This window comes from Artemia sp. Qi Xiang Cuo, chromosome 6 (assembly GCF_049724085.1).
Source record: "Artemia sp. Qi Xiang Cuo chromosome 6, ASM4972408v1, whole genome shotgun sequence".
NCBI lineage: Eukaryota > Metazoa > Arthropoda > Branchiopoda > Anostraca > Artemiidae > Artemia > Artemia sp. Qi Xiang Cuo.
In genome coordinates this window covers 16,961,907-16,979,386 of record NC_142799.1, presented here as the reverse complement: position 1 = coordinate 16,979,386, position 17,480 = coordinate 16,961,907, and the positions used below count along the sequence as shown (strand labels likewise).

The 17,480-nt window shown below is 34.2% G+C and overlaps 1 protein-coding gene across 1 annotated transcript in view; it reads left to right on the top strand.

The window, feature by feature from the left end:
• Window positions 1-17,480, top strand: part of LOC148950925 (calcium release-activated calcium channel protein 1-like) — a 148,195-nt gene that overhangs the window by 48,748 nt on the left and 81,967 nt on the right. The window contains exon 3 of the mRNA XM_089090068.1: window positions 6,705-6,809. Within this exon, the coding sequence (XP_088946194.1) occupies window positions 6,705-6,809 (105 nt within the window). The remainder of the gene's footprint in view (window positions 1-6,704; window positions 6,810-17,480) is intronic.

Sequence of the window (17,480 nt, the reverse complement as noted above, 5' to 3'; positions counted from 1 at the left end):
CAATCAAAATTTTGAGATAGCCATTTTGTTCAGCGTAGTTGATTTCCAAATGGAAACTTAGTTTTTGAGGAGGAAACTCCCTCACAACCCTCAGGGCAAGGGTTTTAAGTTATACCCTGAGGGAATATAAGGTATTATAGAAGGCGTTGTCGTAGAAACTTCAAAACAGGCTCATTTGATTGGAAATTCAAAGGACTAGTGCTCTTTTTAATAGTTGAATGTGATTGGAGGGCAACTACTCCCCGCCCCCCCCCCCTTGATGCCCATCATTACCCCAAAAACATCCAATCAAAATATTGATATAGCCATTTTGTTCAGTGAAGTTGAATTCCAGATAGAAAATATGTTTTTGAAGAGGACACTCCTCCACCACCCTCAGAGAAAGGGTTTTTAGTTATGCCCTGGGGGCATATAAGGTTTTTTATAGAAGAAGTTGTCGTAGAAACTTCAAAAAAGATTCATTCAATTGGAAATTTATAAGGCTAGTGCACTTTCTAATATTCGAAGGTGATTGGAGGGCAGCTAGCCCCACCACGCCCATAATTCACCCAAACACATCCAATCAAAATATAGAGATAGCCATTTTGTTCAACGTTGTTGATTTCCAAATACAAAATATGTTTTTAAGGAGTACACTCCCCAACAGCTCTCAGGGCAAGAGTTTTAAGTTATGCCCTGGGGGGATACAAGGTTTTTAAAGAAGACGCTGTCATAAAAACTTTAAAAAAAGCTCATTTGATTGGAAATTCAAAGGCCTAGTACCCTTTTTGATAGTCGGAAGTGATTGGAGGGCAACTAGCCCCCCCCCACGCCAATCCTTCCCCCAAACCCATCCAATAGAACTTTTGAGATAGCAATTTTGTTAAGCGTAGTTGATTTCCAGATAGAAAATATGTTTTTGACGAGGAAAATCCCCCACAACCCTCAGGGCAAGAATTATAAGTTATACCCTGGGGGCATTTAAGGTTCTTATTGAAATCTTTCTCGTAGAAACTTGAAAAAGAGCTCATTAGATTTGAAATCCAAAGGGCTATTACCCTTTTTAATAGTGGAACGTGATTTGAGGGTAATATAAGGCCCAGCTTTTCCCTAAATACATATAATCAAAATTTTTAGATAACCAATTTACTCAACGTAGTTGAAAGTTTTGGAAATTAGGTTTTTAAGGATGACAACCCCTCCCCCAACAGCTCTCAGGGTAAGGGATGTAAGTTATGCCCTGGGGAATATAAAGCTTTTATTGAAAGTGTCGTCGTAGATACTTCAAAAGAGCTCATTTAATTTGAAATTGAAAGGGCTAGTGCCTTTTTTAATAGTTCAAAGTGATTGGATAGTTACTACGCCCCTCTTACTCCCATCATTCTCCTAAACACATCCAATCAAAATTTTGAGATATTCATTTTGTTCAACGTTGTTGAACGTTCTGAAAATTAGGTCTTTTAGTCTGATATCCCCCTCAGAGCCCTCAGTGCAAGAGTTGTAAGTTATTCCCTGGGGGCATAAAAGGTTTATAAAGAAGGTTGTCGTATAAATCATAGGCAGGGCGATCGTGCTGCCTAAGTAAAGAACGGGGACACTTGAGAACGAGACAAGAAATGGGTACTTAGTAAAGAGGAGGAGACTCCCCCACAACCCTCAGGGCAAGGGCCTTAAGTTATGCCCTGGGGGCTTATAAGAACGATGTTGGCACAATGTATTATTTATTATTTTTTCCATTTAGAGCAGCGCACTTCTTATCAAAAATGTTGTCGTAGAAACTTCGAAAAGGCTCATTCAATTAGAAATTGGAGTGGCTTGTGCCGTTTATAATAGTCGAAATTGATTAGAGAGCGACTAACGCCCCTCTCTCGCCCACCATTTCCTCAAACACACCTAATCAAAATCCTGAGATATCCATTTTGTTCAACATAGTTGAAAATACTTGAAATTAGGTGTTTTAGGATGATAGCCACTTCAGAGCCCTCAGTACAAGGGTTGTAAGCCATACCCTGGGGGCATATAAAGTTTATATAGAAAGTTACTGCAGAAATTTCAAAAAGGGCTTATTTGGTTGGAAATTGATATTGCTCTGTATAATAGTCAAAAGTGAGTGGAGAGTAATTAAACCAACTCTTACACCCACCATTTCCCCAAAAACATTCAATTAAAGTTTAGAGATAGCCATTATGTTCAACGTAGTTGAAAGTTCTGAAAATTATGTAATTAAGGATGACAAACCCCCCAGAGCTCCAAGGGCAAAGTTTGTATGTTTTGCCCTGGGGCATATAAGGTTTTTAATGATAGAGTTGTCGTAAAACTTCAAAAGGAGCTCATTCAATGTTAAATTGAGAGGGCTAGTGCCCTTTGTAATAGTTGAAAGGGATTGGAGGGTAACTAAACCCCTTCTCACGCCCACCATTCCTCCAGACAAATCCAGTCAAAATTTTCAGATAGTCATTTTGTTCAGCGTAGTATAAATTTCTTGAAATTAGGTCTTTGAGAATGACACTTTCCCAGCGCTCAGGGCAACGGTTGTAAGTTATGCCTTGGTGGCATATAAGATTTTTTTTGAAAGTTTTGTCGTAAAAACTTCAAAAGAATTCATTTGATTGGAAATTGAAAGGGCTAGGTTAATTTGTAAGAGTTGAAAGTGATCGGAGAGCGACTACCAACCCTCTTATACCCACCATTTTTACAAATACATCCAATCAATATTTTAAGATCGCCATTTTGTTTAATGTATTTGAAATTTCTGGAAATTCGGTCTTAGAGGAAGACAACCGCCCTAACAAAGCTTAGGGTAAAGGTTGTTTTATGCCCTTTGGGCATATAAGGTGCTTATAAAAGGCGTTATCGTTTCCAAAAGGTCTCATTCGATGGGAAATCCAAAGGCCTAGTGCTCTTTTTAATAGTCGAGAGTGATTGGAAGGCTTGACATTTTTATAGTAAAGATTGATGTGGATATAATGTACTATTTTTTGTGGTTGATGTTGTTTAGACCAGGGCACTTCGTATCAAAGGAGTTGTCGTGGAAACTTCGAAAAGGACTCATTCGATTGAAAATAGAAAGGGCTGACGCCTTTTTAATAGTCGAAAGTGATTGGAGGGCAACTAATCCCCCTTCCGCTCCCATCCTCCAATTTTCACATTATGTTTAAAAACTAAATTTTGCCTTAAGATTAAATCCAAATGCACTGTGATAATGCTAATTCCCAATAAGGCAACTCAGCAGCATCCCAAGAACGACTGAGCGTATTATGTTCAAAATTTCGGGGCTACTTCTGCTCTTAAAATTTAACCAAATAAAAATAGCGTAAATGTATCCAAGCTATCAAAGAAATTAAACAGATTTTTTTGCAGACAAACAGAGTTTAAATAGTAAAAAAAATTTGAAGTTGGATTTTGAAAGGAAAGGTGATGAAAAGAGACATAAAGGAATGTTATTAATTGTGATATGGGCATGTACCCATATTTGGAAGATGAGGAAAAAGAAAAAGCGAGTTGAGTTAGAAAGATTTAAAGGAGTAGTTAGGGGGAAAGTAGAGCTTTTGAGAAAGACTAGAAAATGGAATGGAAGAATTGATGAGGAGTGGATAGAGCGTTTGGTAAATAGCTGATTATTTTTTTTTCTTAAGGCAATCAAGGAAAAAATGAAATTTATTGGGAAATTTAAAGTTTATGGGTAATTTGTTAGAATTTTTGAACCCTTCTTTCTAAATAAGTATTGTGGTGTTTAAGTGTATGTCTTATTGTTTGTTGAGTTTTATTTGTAAGGGAACAATGGCTCAAATTTTGTTATTTTATTTTAATTTTTTAATGTTTTATTTTTTATTTTTTTTATGGAAGCTTGAAGGGGTAATGTAAAATTTGGAACGTAATTGAAGCCCCTGCCAAAGGATTTCCCTAAGGAGGGGGAGAATCCTACAAGCGGGACGTGCATTATATTTTGTTTTGTTTTTATTGTGTTGTAGTATGCCCCGGAGAATGACCTGTTGTATTTGATTACCTTAATTAATTTTTAGTTGTTATAAATGGGAGATTATGGGAGAGATCTGTTTTGAAAATGAGAGTCTATAGCTAGGATGATGAAAATGTTATATTGGGTTAATTTAGTTTTTTTTTAATTTCAGAGATATAAAGGAGGAGAAAATAGAGGAAGAGAAGTTTTTTTGGTGGTTGTAGTTTGGTTTAAGTTTCCATTTTTGTTGAATTTATTTTTTAATAGGAGAAAAAAGATAACGAGGGGTAAAAGCTAAAAAGGGGAAAAATTGGAAAAAAGGAAGGGGAAAAAAGAAAATATGGGAATAAAATACCAAAAATGATAATGAAGGCTAATAATCTTTATTAAAAATTTTGATCATGTTAAATATTTATAGTAAAAAATAAAAAAATAAAAAAAACACAAAAAATACATATACTGATATTTAGTTATCAAAATGTTAATATTATTTGATTTATTAATCAAATCGGTTAATGTAATTTCTGTTCGTTTTGGGCTTCATTTATTTATTGATCCTGATTTGTGGTAGTTTCAAGCTTGGTACATTATTTGATGTTATTTTGCAGATTTTTGCTTAATTTACTTCTTTACTTTTCTCTGAAAAACTTATTTTGTGGAATTTTTTTTTTAATTAATAATAATAAAACTAAACTAGATAGCATAACATATGTATAGAGTATACTGTAACAACATAATAGCTGTCATAATAGTAATTTTAATTTTTTAGGCTGGTTACTTTCTACGAAATAATTTAATTTATTTCTTTTTTTTTTGGGGGGGGGGGGGGAGGGGAAGGGATAATACTGTCTGTGACATTGAGGCTCCTCAGATTTTGAGACGCAGCTTATAAAATTTGCCAAGTTGTTTTTTAACTTTCATAAGCTAACCCAGGCTTAAATATCAAATGGTTCTAAGCTTATTAACAGTAAAGTTAAATATGTTTCTTCGGTATTGGGGTATGGTCAATATGAATCTACAGGCAACGGAACAGTCTGCTACTTTTGTTACCCAGAAAACGATAATTAGTTTTGGTACTCGCGAGAATTAATACATAAGGCTACTTCTTAAAACCATTGCATTAGGAGACGCGAAATCAAAAGCATAGAAAGAAGAAAAGAGGTACATATCTGTGGTGATGTATAATATCTACATCCTCCCCGAACAAAAACAGACCGAAAAATATAGAGTTACGACCTACAAGAATTAAACATTTATTTCTTCTACCTCTCCTGGGGTTTACTTTGTCTGCTGGGAAATATTATAATATCGTCTGTTTTAATTATTGGTTTTCTGAAGTGCTAAAACTAGCATGCTACAATTTTTAACAGTTATAAGACCTTAATTGCTACGGCGGTTCCTCCTTACATGGCAGTTGCATTCATTAATTACTACATTATGCGTCTACGCAAATGCCAAAACCAATTACCAAACTGGTTTTCACCGTTTCTTGCGAGAACTTTATAGCTATGAAACAGAGCATTTTTTCCCATTATGAAATATATTTTGTATGCTTAAGAGCTACCCCACCCTATGACATTCCTTTGGTCCTATTCAAGTTTATACTAATAATTAGGATCAACTTTTTTATTTAAAGATTGTTGAGAGAGACATAGTTTTGAAGCAGACTTATTTTTTCTCCATTAAATTTCTTACTCTCCCCTCCCCTGTTTTTATATTGTATATATAATGGAAAAATGGTTACCTTTTCCCATAATGCCCCATGGTCCTATTAAAATATATTAGTAGCAGTTACAGCTGTTGTTGTAGGTCCAGTAGTAGTGATGGCAGTAGTAATTCTGTTAGTAGTAGTTGTAGTAGGAGTAGTAATAATAGTAGTAGTGGTACTAGTAGTAGTGGTAATATTAGTAGTAGTAGTAGTGGCAGTAGTAGTAACAGTAGTAGTAGTAGTAGAAGTAGTGGTAGTAGTAGTCGTAGTAGCAGTAGTAGTAATAGTAGTATAAACAGAGTCTCTTTTGATTAATTAAATATTTTCATCAATATACCCCAAAGTTTTTAACTCAATACCCTAAGTTGTTCCTGAAATACTGCCGATACATATTTTAAAAAACTTGGTTGGAGATAGTGCTTTTCATTTAGTTGATCAGCCCCTTCAACATTCCCTGAAAGCTTCACTTTAGTAACCTAAGCCTTTTTGAAGACTGAGGATCAAACCTGGGTCATTTTTCCTAGTAACAAGTTCTATATGTAAACAATACGCTAATTGGATAGCGTAGAGTCCTTGCCAAAAGACCCCTTAGGGAGTTTGTTACTCCCAGAGTAACAGTAATAGGGCCTTCCAACTAAGCAGAACAAAAATAAACCTCTCAAAATTTTCATTTAATGCGTAGGGGAAGATGGCAGCAAACAGGGTCATCGTGGGGGGGATGGTTGACCTCTAATAATTTTTGGCTCTTAAAAGAGGAATTAAAACTTTCTGTTACCGATTAAATGAACCCCCTCCGAAGTTGCAATAAGAGCTCATGCCATAGGAGGTGGTCGGGTGAAAAGAAAAATATAAATAAACAGTACATAGGAACCATACTGGTCTATATTTAGGCAATGCAATCATGCTACTATGCTACCTATGAAAAGGAATGGTGTATTGCTTTTACACATACACTTTCATGTTCACGATCTCAATCTCCAATAGAACTTAAATGGTCAACGTCTCCTATTTATGTACAAATTGAAACTAGACTAAAAACTACTTTGCTTCCCTCCTTAGGCAAAGGAAGAAAAAAAGATGGCGTCATGGGGAAGGCTGAAAACTGTGAATTTAAAGCTTAAGACAATTATGGAAGTCTCTTCTCTGCTAGCTGGTGTTGCTATCGTAAGTATTGAGTGTTCTTATTTGTTGTTACAAAAATTTCTTTGGCTAGTTCTCTGTACAGATTTGTATGGGTTCTAACTTCTGGTTCTTATCAGTTCTTTCAAAACCTGCCCAATTTACTCTTCAGACTGCTCTACTCCTATAAGGCGGTCAAATGACTGTTAACACTAGCACATCATCAACTGTGCTAGTGTTGTTACGTCAATTGGGCTATATTATGGGCTATGTTGCCCATACTGAACAATTTGGCGAGGTCATCCTTTATTTGAGCATGGGGTTTGTCCTATGAAAGAAACCAATCAAAGATGACAGGGAGAAACGTGAACTATTTTTACTAACGGTGCTTGGATGCAAGAAGCTGTTCAACAGTTTAAAAGATTTTTGGACGAGATGAGTGAATCATCTCCCTGAAAAGAAAAACCATGCATCCATTCTGTAGCGTGGAAATTAGTTTCATCAGGTATCGGTTTTCACATCAGAGATTTTAGTATTGAAATCGAAAAAATAGGTAAAAATGGCGTTGAAACAATTTGAAAGACTAATGGGCATTTTCAGCCGATTGTGCTTCATGACAAGTAAACGACAGCCACCTTTCCACGATGATGAAATTGTATCAAAAAATGTTTTGTTTTGCCCAAGACAATTTTCCGAAAAATGTTGGTCGTGTACAAAATTGATGGTTAGATATTTAGCAGTTAAGGCAGAATAGAAGAAAGAGATATGTTTAAAATAATCATTTTAGTGTTTCAAAACATTTTGGGCTTACTCAATACTCCAGAGAGGCAGTACTGCGCCTTCTGACGACAGAAAATGTTTTGAATTTGCACGTTAAAATATAAAAAAATAACTGTAAATGTTGAAAAGATTGCCATGAGTACCATTTAGCGTTCCACTGTCTTGTGTAAGAATTTCCCTGTTGTTCTACTTACTGTTTACGATGGAAAGGCAGTTTGGTCTTCGTCGCTATTTACGTTTGTAGAAATGGTGTAAGTACCCTTCCCCTTGGGCACTACTTAACATCCGACCAAGACGAGTGTGTTTGTCATAGGGAAATTCTTGGTGTGAGTAAACTTATTTAAAAATTCCTAAGACCTTGGGGGGGGGGTCTTGCACCCTCATTTCCTAGGGGGAAGGGGTACCGCCAGTGGGGGGGGGGGTGGAGCTGACGGTAGTATCTTTAAATGATTTAGAGCAGGTTTTCTTTTTTATCCTCAGTGCTGTATTATTAAAAGTGTTTTTTCTTATATATATATATATATATATATATATATATATATATATATATATATATATATATATATATATATATATATATATATATATATATATATATATATATATATATATATATATATATATATATATATATATATATATATATATATATATATATATATATATATATATATATATATATATATATATATAAGTTACGTGAATGCATTGGACACCTTTAAAAAAGAAAACCTATTGCCGATCTCTTGCCGAAAAAAATATTTTAGTACACCATGTGGCATTGAAATAAATGTGCAACGACGGTTTCAACGTCACAAAGATTCATAGAACCCTCCAATTCAGTCAAAAACCTTATTTGAAAACGTTTGTTGACCCTTTTTTCTAGAAACATTCCAAAGCGAAAACAAAGGTCGAAAAAAAATCTATAAACTCATTTTAAATTCGTCCTTTTGTAAAATGTGCAACAGTGTTCGCAAAAGGGGTCGTTGTGACGTTGTAACCGATCCCAACCAATTTGCTATATATATATATATATATATATATATATATATATATATATATATATATATATATATATATATATATATATATATATATATATATATATATATATACATATAAATATATATATATATATATATATATATATATATATATATATATATATATATATATATATATATATATATATATATATATATATATATATATATATATATATATATATATATATATATATATATATATATATATATATATATATATATATATATATTTACATTCATAAAACCCTTCAGTTCAGTCAAAAACCTTATTTGAAAACGTTTGTTGACCCTTTTTTCTTGAAACGTTCCAAAGCGAAACAAAGGTCAAAAAAATCCATAAACTCATTTTAAATTCGTCCTTTGGTAAAATGTGCGAAAGTGTTCGCAATAGAAGTTGTTGTGATGTTGTGACCGATCCCAACCAATGTGCTCGAATTATTGCCGATCCCAAATACACTTCCTTTACAATCATTGCTCCAGACATAGTACTATTGAATAGACAAAAAAGAAACATAGTATTAAACAAAAATATTGCTGCATGCAGCGCCATCTTGTAAATTTAAAAAAATATCATTTTGAAATTCTACAACAATGTGGCTAGGTTACAATGGAATGGGAAGGAACAAGTAGAGGTCTGCTACGGGGATACAGATTCTCTATTGTTAAAAGTCAAAACAGAAAACCTACTTGAAGATTTGGCTAACGGTGAAATCATCAGTTCTCGGATGGACTATACAAACTGGGATGGGAACGTCTATCCGGAACTAGTCAAACGTCAAGCTTCAAACAAAATTTTATTTTTTAAAATCAGAAATGGCAATAGATATGAGTTCTCGGGGTCTGTTTGTAAGTCCGATGGTGTACTTTATACTGAAACACACCGAGGAAATCAAACAATGTTGCAAGGGAGTGCCCACACCCTTTGTGGAAAAGAATTTTGGCATTGAAGTTTATAGGAATTGTATTGTTTAAAATACAATTCCACGAGCGAAACTGTTGGCAATTTGCTCGTTAAAATATAAAAAATTAATGTAAATAATGAAAAGATTGCCATGACTACCATTTAGCGTTCCTCTGTCTTGCATAAAAATTTCCCTGTTGTTCTACTTACTGTTTATGATGGAAAGGCAGTTTGATCTTCGTCGCTACTTACGTTTGTAGAGATGGTGGAAGTACCCTTCCCCTTGGGCACTACTTAACATACGACCGAGACGAGTTTGTTTGTGATACGGAAAGTTCGGTGTGAGTAAACTTATTTAAAAATTCCTAAGACCTTGGGAGGGGGGGTCTTGTGCCCCCATTTCCTCGGGGGAAGGGGTACCACCAGCGGAGGGGGGGGTGACGCTGCCGGTAGTATCTTTAAATGATTTAGAGCAGGTTTTCTTTTTATCCTCAGTGTTGTATTAATAAAAGTGTTTTTATTTATATATATATATATATATATATATATATATATATATATATATATATATATATATATATATATATATATATATATATATATTTTATATATATATATATATATATATATATATATATATATATATATATATATATATATATATATATATATATATATATATATATATATATATATATATATATATATATATATATATATATATATATATATATATATATATATATATATATATATATATATATATATATATATATATATATATATATATATATATATATATATATATGTATATATATATATATATATATACACATATACCTATATATATATATACATATATATATATATATATATATATATACATATATATATATATATATATCTATATATATATATATATATATATATATATATATATATATATATATATATATATATATATATATATATATATATATATATATATATATATATATATGAGTACGTTAGGGGGGCGCCCCATCGCCCCCTCCCCTGGATCCGCTATTGTCTTACACTCTCTGTTTCTTTCCTTGTTAAGGACGAGAACAGATGCCAAATAGGTATGTGTTAATACCAAAACAGTCTAACTCTCATTGAGCCTTCAGGTATAGACAGAATTAGTTCAAAAAAGGGGTGGGGGAAAAGGGCGTGGGGGGTTATTTGCCCTTCGATCAATTTTGACTCTTAAGAGATGGACTAGAAATTCCAATTTCCAATCAAATGAGCCCTCTCTAAAGTTTATACGAGAATTTCTTCCTGCCCCCAGGCCCTGGGGGGTTTTGTCGACACCAAAGTTTTGTTACTTAAACTTTCAACTATTTTTAACAAAATGGTACTGTTAACCCTTGCATATAAAGCAGCTCTGGGGGGGAAAATAATAAAAATATTGAAGCTATATAAGATTTATTTACTTATTTATTTTTGCACCGGTTATGTTTATGTTTGTAAGATAGTTAATTTCAATTTCTGTTTGTTTGGGGTTTTAGGTTTCTTCAGTGAGGTGATACCCTACCACTTGTTTGTAGTTATTTTATTTGATTCGAACTACGTTTAATAAAATGGCTGTCTCAAAATTTGGATTGGAAGTGTTTGGGGAAAAGGTGGGCGTGAGAGGGGGGTTAGTTGCCCTCAAATCACTTTGGACTGTTAAAAGGGCACTAGCTCTTTGAATTTCAAATCGAATGAGCCTTTTTTGAAGTTTCTATGACACCGCCTTCTATAAAAACTTTATATGCCCTAGGGTACAACTTAAAACCCTTGTCTTGAGGGTTTTGGGGGAGTGTCCTCCTCAAAAACATATTTTCTATTTGAATATCAACTATGCGGAACAAAATGACTTTCTCAAAATTTCTATTGGATGTGTTTGGGGGAATAATGGGCGTGGGAGGGGGGCTAGTTGCCCTCTAATCACTTTTGACTATTAAAAAGGACACTAGCCCTTTGAATTTCCAACCAAGTGAGCCTTTTTGAAGTTTCTACGACAACGCCATCTATAAAAACCTTATATGCCCTCAGGGCATAACTTAAAACCCTTGCCCTAAGGGTTGTGGGGGAGTGTCCTCTTCAAAAACATACTTTCTATCTGAAAATGAACTACGCTGAACAAAATGGCTATCTGAAAATTTTGATTGGATGTATTGGGGGGAATGATTGGCGTGGGGGGCTAGTTGCCCTCCATTCACTTTCGACTATTAAAAAGGGCACTATCCCTTTGAATTTCCAATAGAATGAGCCTTTTTTGAAGTTTCTACGACAACACCTTCTATCAAAACCTTATATGCCCCCAGGGCATAACTTAAAACCCTTGCCCTGAGGGTTGTGGGGGAGTGTCCTCCTCATAAAAATATTTTCTATGTGAAAATAAACTACGCTGAACAAAACGGATATCTCACAATTTTTATTGGATTTGTTTTGGGAAATGATGGGTGTGTTGGGGGGGGGCTAGTTGCCCTCCAATCATTTTCGAGCATTAAAAAGGGCACTAAGCATATAAATTTCCAATCGAATGAGCCTGTTTTGAAGTTTCTACGATAACGCCTTTTATAATAACCTTATATGCCCCCAGGGCATAACTTAAAACTCTGGCCTTGAGGGTTGTGGGGGAGTGTCCTCCTCAAAAATATATTTTCTATCCGAAAATCAAGTACGCTGAACAAAATGGCTATCTAAAAATTTTGACTGGGTGTGTTTGGGGGAATGATGGGCGTGGGAGGGGGTTAGTTGCCCTCCAAACATTTTCTACTATTAAAAAGGGCACTAGAAATCTCCATTTTCAATCGAATGAGCCTCCTTTGAAGTTTCTACGACGACCCCTTCCGTATGAAGTGACTCTGGGAAAAAAATAATAAAACATTTGAGCCGTATGGCCTTTACTATAGGCAACGCTAGAGCGTTGCCTCTGGTGTTCATTTTTCTCTATATGCTCTACAATTGCATTCAAACCTGCTTGTGAGGTTGATATATTCATTATATTCACTTTGGCCGCAAAACATAACTATTCATCCATCTTGAATCGACTCAGAGATATTAAATATTTACTGAACATCTCATCCCACTCGAAAGTTAATCTGCTCCCTGGCACAATATCTACTGCAACATTTGCAGTTCTTATTTTCACTTCATCACTATTCTCTTCCTCCTGTCTCTTAATGTTCAATACAGTGAAATTACTCGTTTTTGTAATATTCCAAGGAAAACAAAATAATATTCAAAATAATACCATCGAACAAAATCAAATTTAGAGCTCTGACACTAACTATCTCTTTCCCACTTTATATAGAGTATTTTCCAAGTCTATGAGTTTTTTCATGTATCCATCCTCCAGTTCTAAAATCAATAATAAAAATAATGGATTTCCCTAAATCCTGTTGACAAGTCAGTTAAGTAACTAGGTGTTTCTCCAACGTCTTCCCTTGTTGAAAAACTAATTAGGTTTTCCCAAAATCTTATAAAAACTAATTAGGTTTTCCCAAAAACGTTATATAACTAAGGTTTTTCCCAAGGTCTCTGTTGACAAAAACATTTCTGGATTTTTCCCCGTGACCTTGAACTTGGGACTCAGGGACTACGTACTCCCTAACGAAGGGGTATAGCAGCAAGGTAAATATTACCTTATATACTACTAACTCCAACCTTCTATACCCAGTCTATCCTCGTTAGTGCATTTGTACGAGGTTTATGCTGCGTAAAAATATTGTTTATTTAGATTATTGACAATTTGTAGGGAAACCACAATGGACTCAAACATATTGCTCTATCAACTAAAGAAGTTGCTGTTCCTCTTTTCAAAGCAGGAGATTGATTATAGCAGTGTATATTAAGTACCTGTCACTTCGTGTAGGCTTACTACTCGTATAATCCTCAAACTCAAAACAAATGTGATTCAATGTACCTGGAAACCTAGATTAAACGATGCCTGTTCACCTTAGATTCATTTAGTACACGCAAGTTTGACATACATAAAAATAAGCAAACTAAAGAAAAATTCTAGAGATTTTTGAGAAAATGAGAGGATGGGAACATGGTGTCTTTAGGGGCATCATAACCCCAAACAGACCGTGGGTAGACGCCTGTAAACGTAAGTTATAAAATTTGCTTGCCACTACCATCCGTGGCCCTGCCCACATAAGATAAGTTTCTTTGCGTTTCTATCTGATGTTAATTAAATTCTAATTTTATTGATTTCTTTTATACTTATTGTTACCGTCTTGAATCCGGCTAACGTTAAAATTGGAGATTTGTTCCTCGCCAAATCTTCGGGTTATCCCCTTTGGCCAGTTCGAATCCTAGAAATTATGAAGACAAATACCGGAGACAGCAAATTTGTTGTATTTTGCTAGAACAAAAAACACGGCCGTCAGGTTTTATCCGTCTCGAGTTTACTTAGTTTTGATGGCAATGAGAAGGAAGCATCAAAAAAGAAAACTAAGGGAGTTAATCATGCGTTTGCAGAGCTAAAAAATCATCCTGATGTTTACCGCCGGTTTCTAAGAAAAGGGCAAGATTCTGTAACGGATAATCTATTCTCAGATTCCACTGCTGGTCTCCGTAGACTCATAGTGGCTACAGAGAATGAACTTGCGGAATGAAGCTGAAAAAATCGACTTTGCAGACTACAGCTAATTTTAATCCTAAATTTCCAGTTGAAGCAATGGTTTCTGAAATCTATAATGCAGTACATGTTGAGTCTCATCCTAAATCTGAACTAATTGAAAAACATCTAAAAACATTCATGCCCATGATTAATTTGTTACAAAATTACATAAATCAGCTTGAGCTCAAGCTATAAGATATTTAACAGGAAGGTACAAGTAATCCTCCGTTGTTTAATGGTGTGAAGCAGATTCCGTCGCAGTGTGGAGGACACCATGACGTACGTATTGCTAGTCATGATGGGTCTACTAGTATTAAGGATTCAGACATAGAGAGTGTTCAGCGATTTAAAGTTGAATGAAATAAAGTTCAAAGACCAGATAAAGTTGCCCCTGTTCTCATTTAGTTTCGATCAAAAGAAGTAACTTGCCATACGTTTAAAGTAAAAAAATTCCTTATTAGTTTAGGCATACTTGTAGCTGAGAGCCTTACAAAGCACAACCCCGATCTTCCGAAGACTTGATGAAATTAATCTAAAAGTTACAGGATGTGGTCTAATCAAGACCGTATTTTTGTGCAAGAAACTGAGACTGCTCGAATTAAGCGTATCTGGTCAATTGATGACCTTTTATAGCTGTTTTTGTTTTTTTGTTTATATATATATATATATATATATATATATATATATATATATATATATATATATATATATATATATATATATATATATATGTGTTATTTTTTGTTATTTTTCTTTTTTTTCTCTCTCTCTTTTTTTCAAGCGCTATTTTTTGTTTTGTTCTTTTATAGGAAAAATAACAATGTCTGAGCAAAATAAAATTATTCTTCAGGATCATTTCTCAAGGGGTATTGCCGTCAATGATGGTATAACGATTGTTGAGCTAAAGCCAATAAGTGAGAGTGATTATATTTGGTTGCCATACATTCATGATATAAACAAAAAGAGTCTTCGCTAATTTTTTACGTATAGTATTGGTTATGGTACTTCGTTGTTATATAGCAGACGCTCGAGAATTTATATCGCGAACATGAGAGAATAACCAGTTTTCAAACAAAACAATTAGCTTCGGTTTGGTGGGAAACTAGATTGTAGGTATATTCTAATTCAATATTTAGTTGGTTTTTGGTTAGGTTAAGTTAGTTGCTATAATGCGATCTGGGCAACCCCTCTTCCATAATTCTTTGTTGTAGTTTCCACAATTTTTTTATTAAACAATTATATTCGCTTCATATTTTGGTATATTTCATTTTGATTAACCTAACTTCAATTCTTGAGTGTATGCTATATAACAAGGAAGTGCCTTTGTTATTCGGAAGTATTTAGACATTTTTTTTTGGGGGGGGGGGGAGGGAATGCTTGGAATGGATTTGTATAGCGAGAATCTTCCTTGTGGAGGAAAACTTCTGGGGAGTAAATACTGTAGGGGAAAAGTTGCACTGGGAGGATTTGACAGAATTACTATACAAAATTCTTAATAATTGTCTTACATTCTCTTTGCCAAAATTTTTCATGAGGAGATGTTCCGGGGGAATTATCCAAGGGCATTTTTCCAGGTTTTTTTCTGAGAAATAATTTCCACGGAAGGGGGAATTTCTGGTGTGATCAAGAAACCGATTAGAGACTAAAGTCTTATTTCAATGAAAGAATGCTAAGGAGATTTTTTCAGGCTGAATCGTCCGCAAGTAATTTTACAGGAGGGGGAATTTTCAGAGAAGATGCAACTGTCTGGAGGGATTTGACGGGGGAGGGGTGCACTTTACGTCGGATGAAATTAACACAGAAGATTTTTCCGTGAAGAGAAGGAGTATAATTCATAGAGGGTGAGTCAGATTATTTGAAAAATGAACATTAATTATTCCATATTTGAATGGTTGCCTCCTCCAAAATATGCTGCTCAATACGCTAAAGTTTGACTGTTTATCCCAATTTTTTAAGAGTGTCTACGAAGGTCTTGTCCAAGAAGGGGGTGGGGGTGAGGGGTTAGGGGGTTTGACCCCCCCTTGAATTGTTTCTCTGACTCGTAAAAATGAAACAAAAATGAATAAAAGCAAATTTCTATACGTTTTTGTTTCTTTGTGTAACCCTCCCCCAACCAACCGGAAAAAAAATTGCAAAATACCCCCGGAAAAAAAATAATGGATACGGCCTTGGCGTCTACTGAAATACGGGGGTCGTCTAATTTGAGCAGGCACTTTTTAAAGTGCTAGCAGCTTTGGCGTAAAGACCAAGGTATTGAGGAGGGCGCAACCCTTCAGATACGAAATCAATCTGCCAAAATTGATATGCAATTTTTTTTTTATTTTTTATGTACGGTCAGCCAAATTCGAAAATGCATTAGCCTACTTGAAAAACGTTCAGAAATTCAATTTAAAAAAAATATATTTTTTAACTGAAAGTAAGGAGCGACATTAAAACTTAAAACGAACTGAAATTATTTTGTATATTAAAGGAGCTGTCCCCTCCTGAAAGCCTCGCTGTTTACGCTAAAGTTGTTGTATTCATTTAAAAAGTAGAGTTGTGACAAAAGTAGAGTAGTAAGTTCCATTTCTACGACGCCCCCGTACCAAACAGGTTTTTCTGGTAGGTATAATCTGGATTGGTAGGTACAATCTGGTTAGGTGGGTATAATCTGTTTTGGTTCAAGTTTTTCTGACACAATTAACTGAATTTCTATTTCATGATATACAAGTTTTTTTTAGGTTAAATCCGTGTAAGAAAAACCGGTGTGTCTTTTTTAGTTGCCAATATATTCAATTATTTTTTGTATATATTCAGGTTTCAAATTGCGTTCTTCAACAGTTTTGAATAGTTTATTCAACTTAACACTACTGACATTTCTTGTGAACATTTACATAGAAAATGGATAATTCTAAGCAATTTCTGGTGAGTAAAATTTTCTCATTATTATTATAATAAAAAGAAATTGTCTTGTCATTAAGTCAAGGAAGAAATTCTTTCCTTACACTGTGTGGTTACCTCTTTTAAAAAGCTTCCTTCATCATTAAATATTAAATGATTCCAAGTATTTCAATTTTAATAAATATTCAAAAAAAGAGAGACATCTTCACTTCGATTTTGGTTCATTTTATATAAAAAATTAAGTCAGAATGGCAGAAAAAACCACTTTGCTACTGATTAATCTTTTTGACTACTTAAGACAGACACTAGAACTAAGGGTACTTATGCGCTTAGAAGCCTATTGTTTAGGAGCTGAAACCTCTACATAGTTCTCTTATAGGCTGAAATTTACGGTGTAATTTTTATCAAGATCAGTGGGCCTTTTTAGGGATGTTTTTGAAAATCAGGAAAATTTTAAAAAAAAGTGCTTAGCT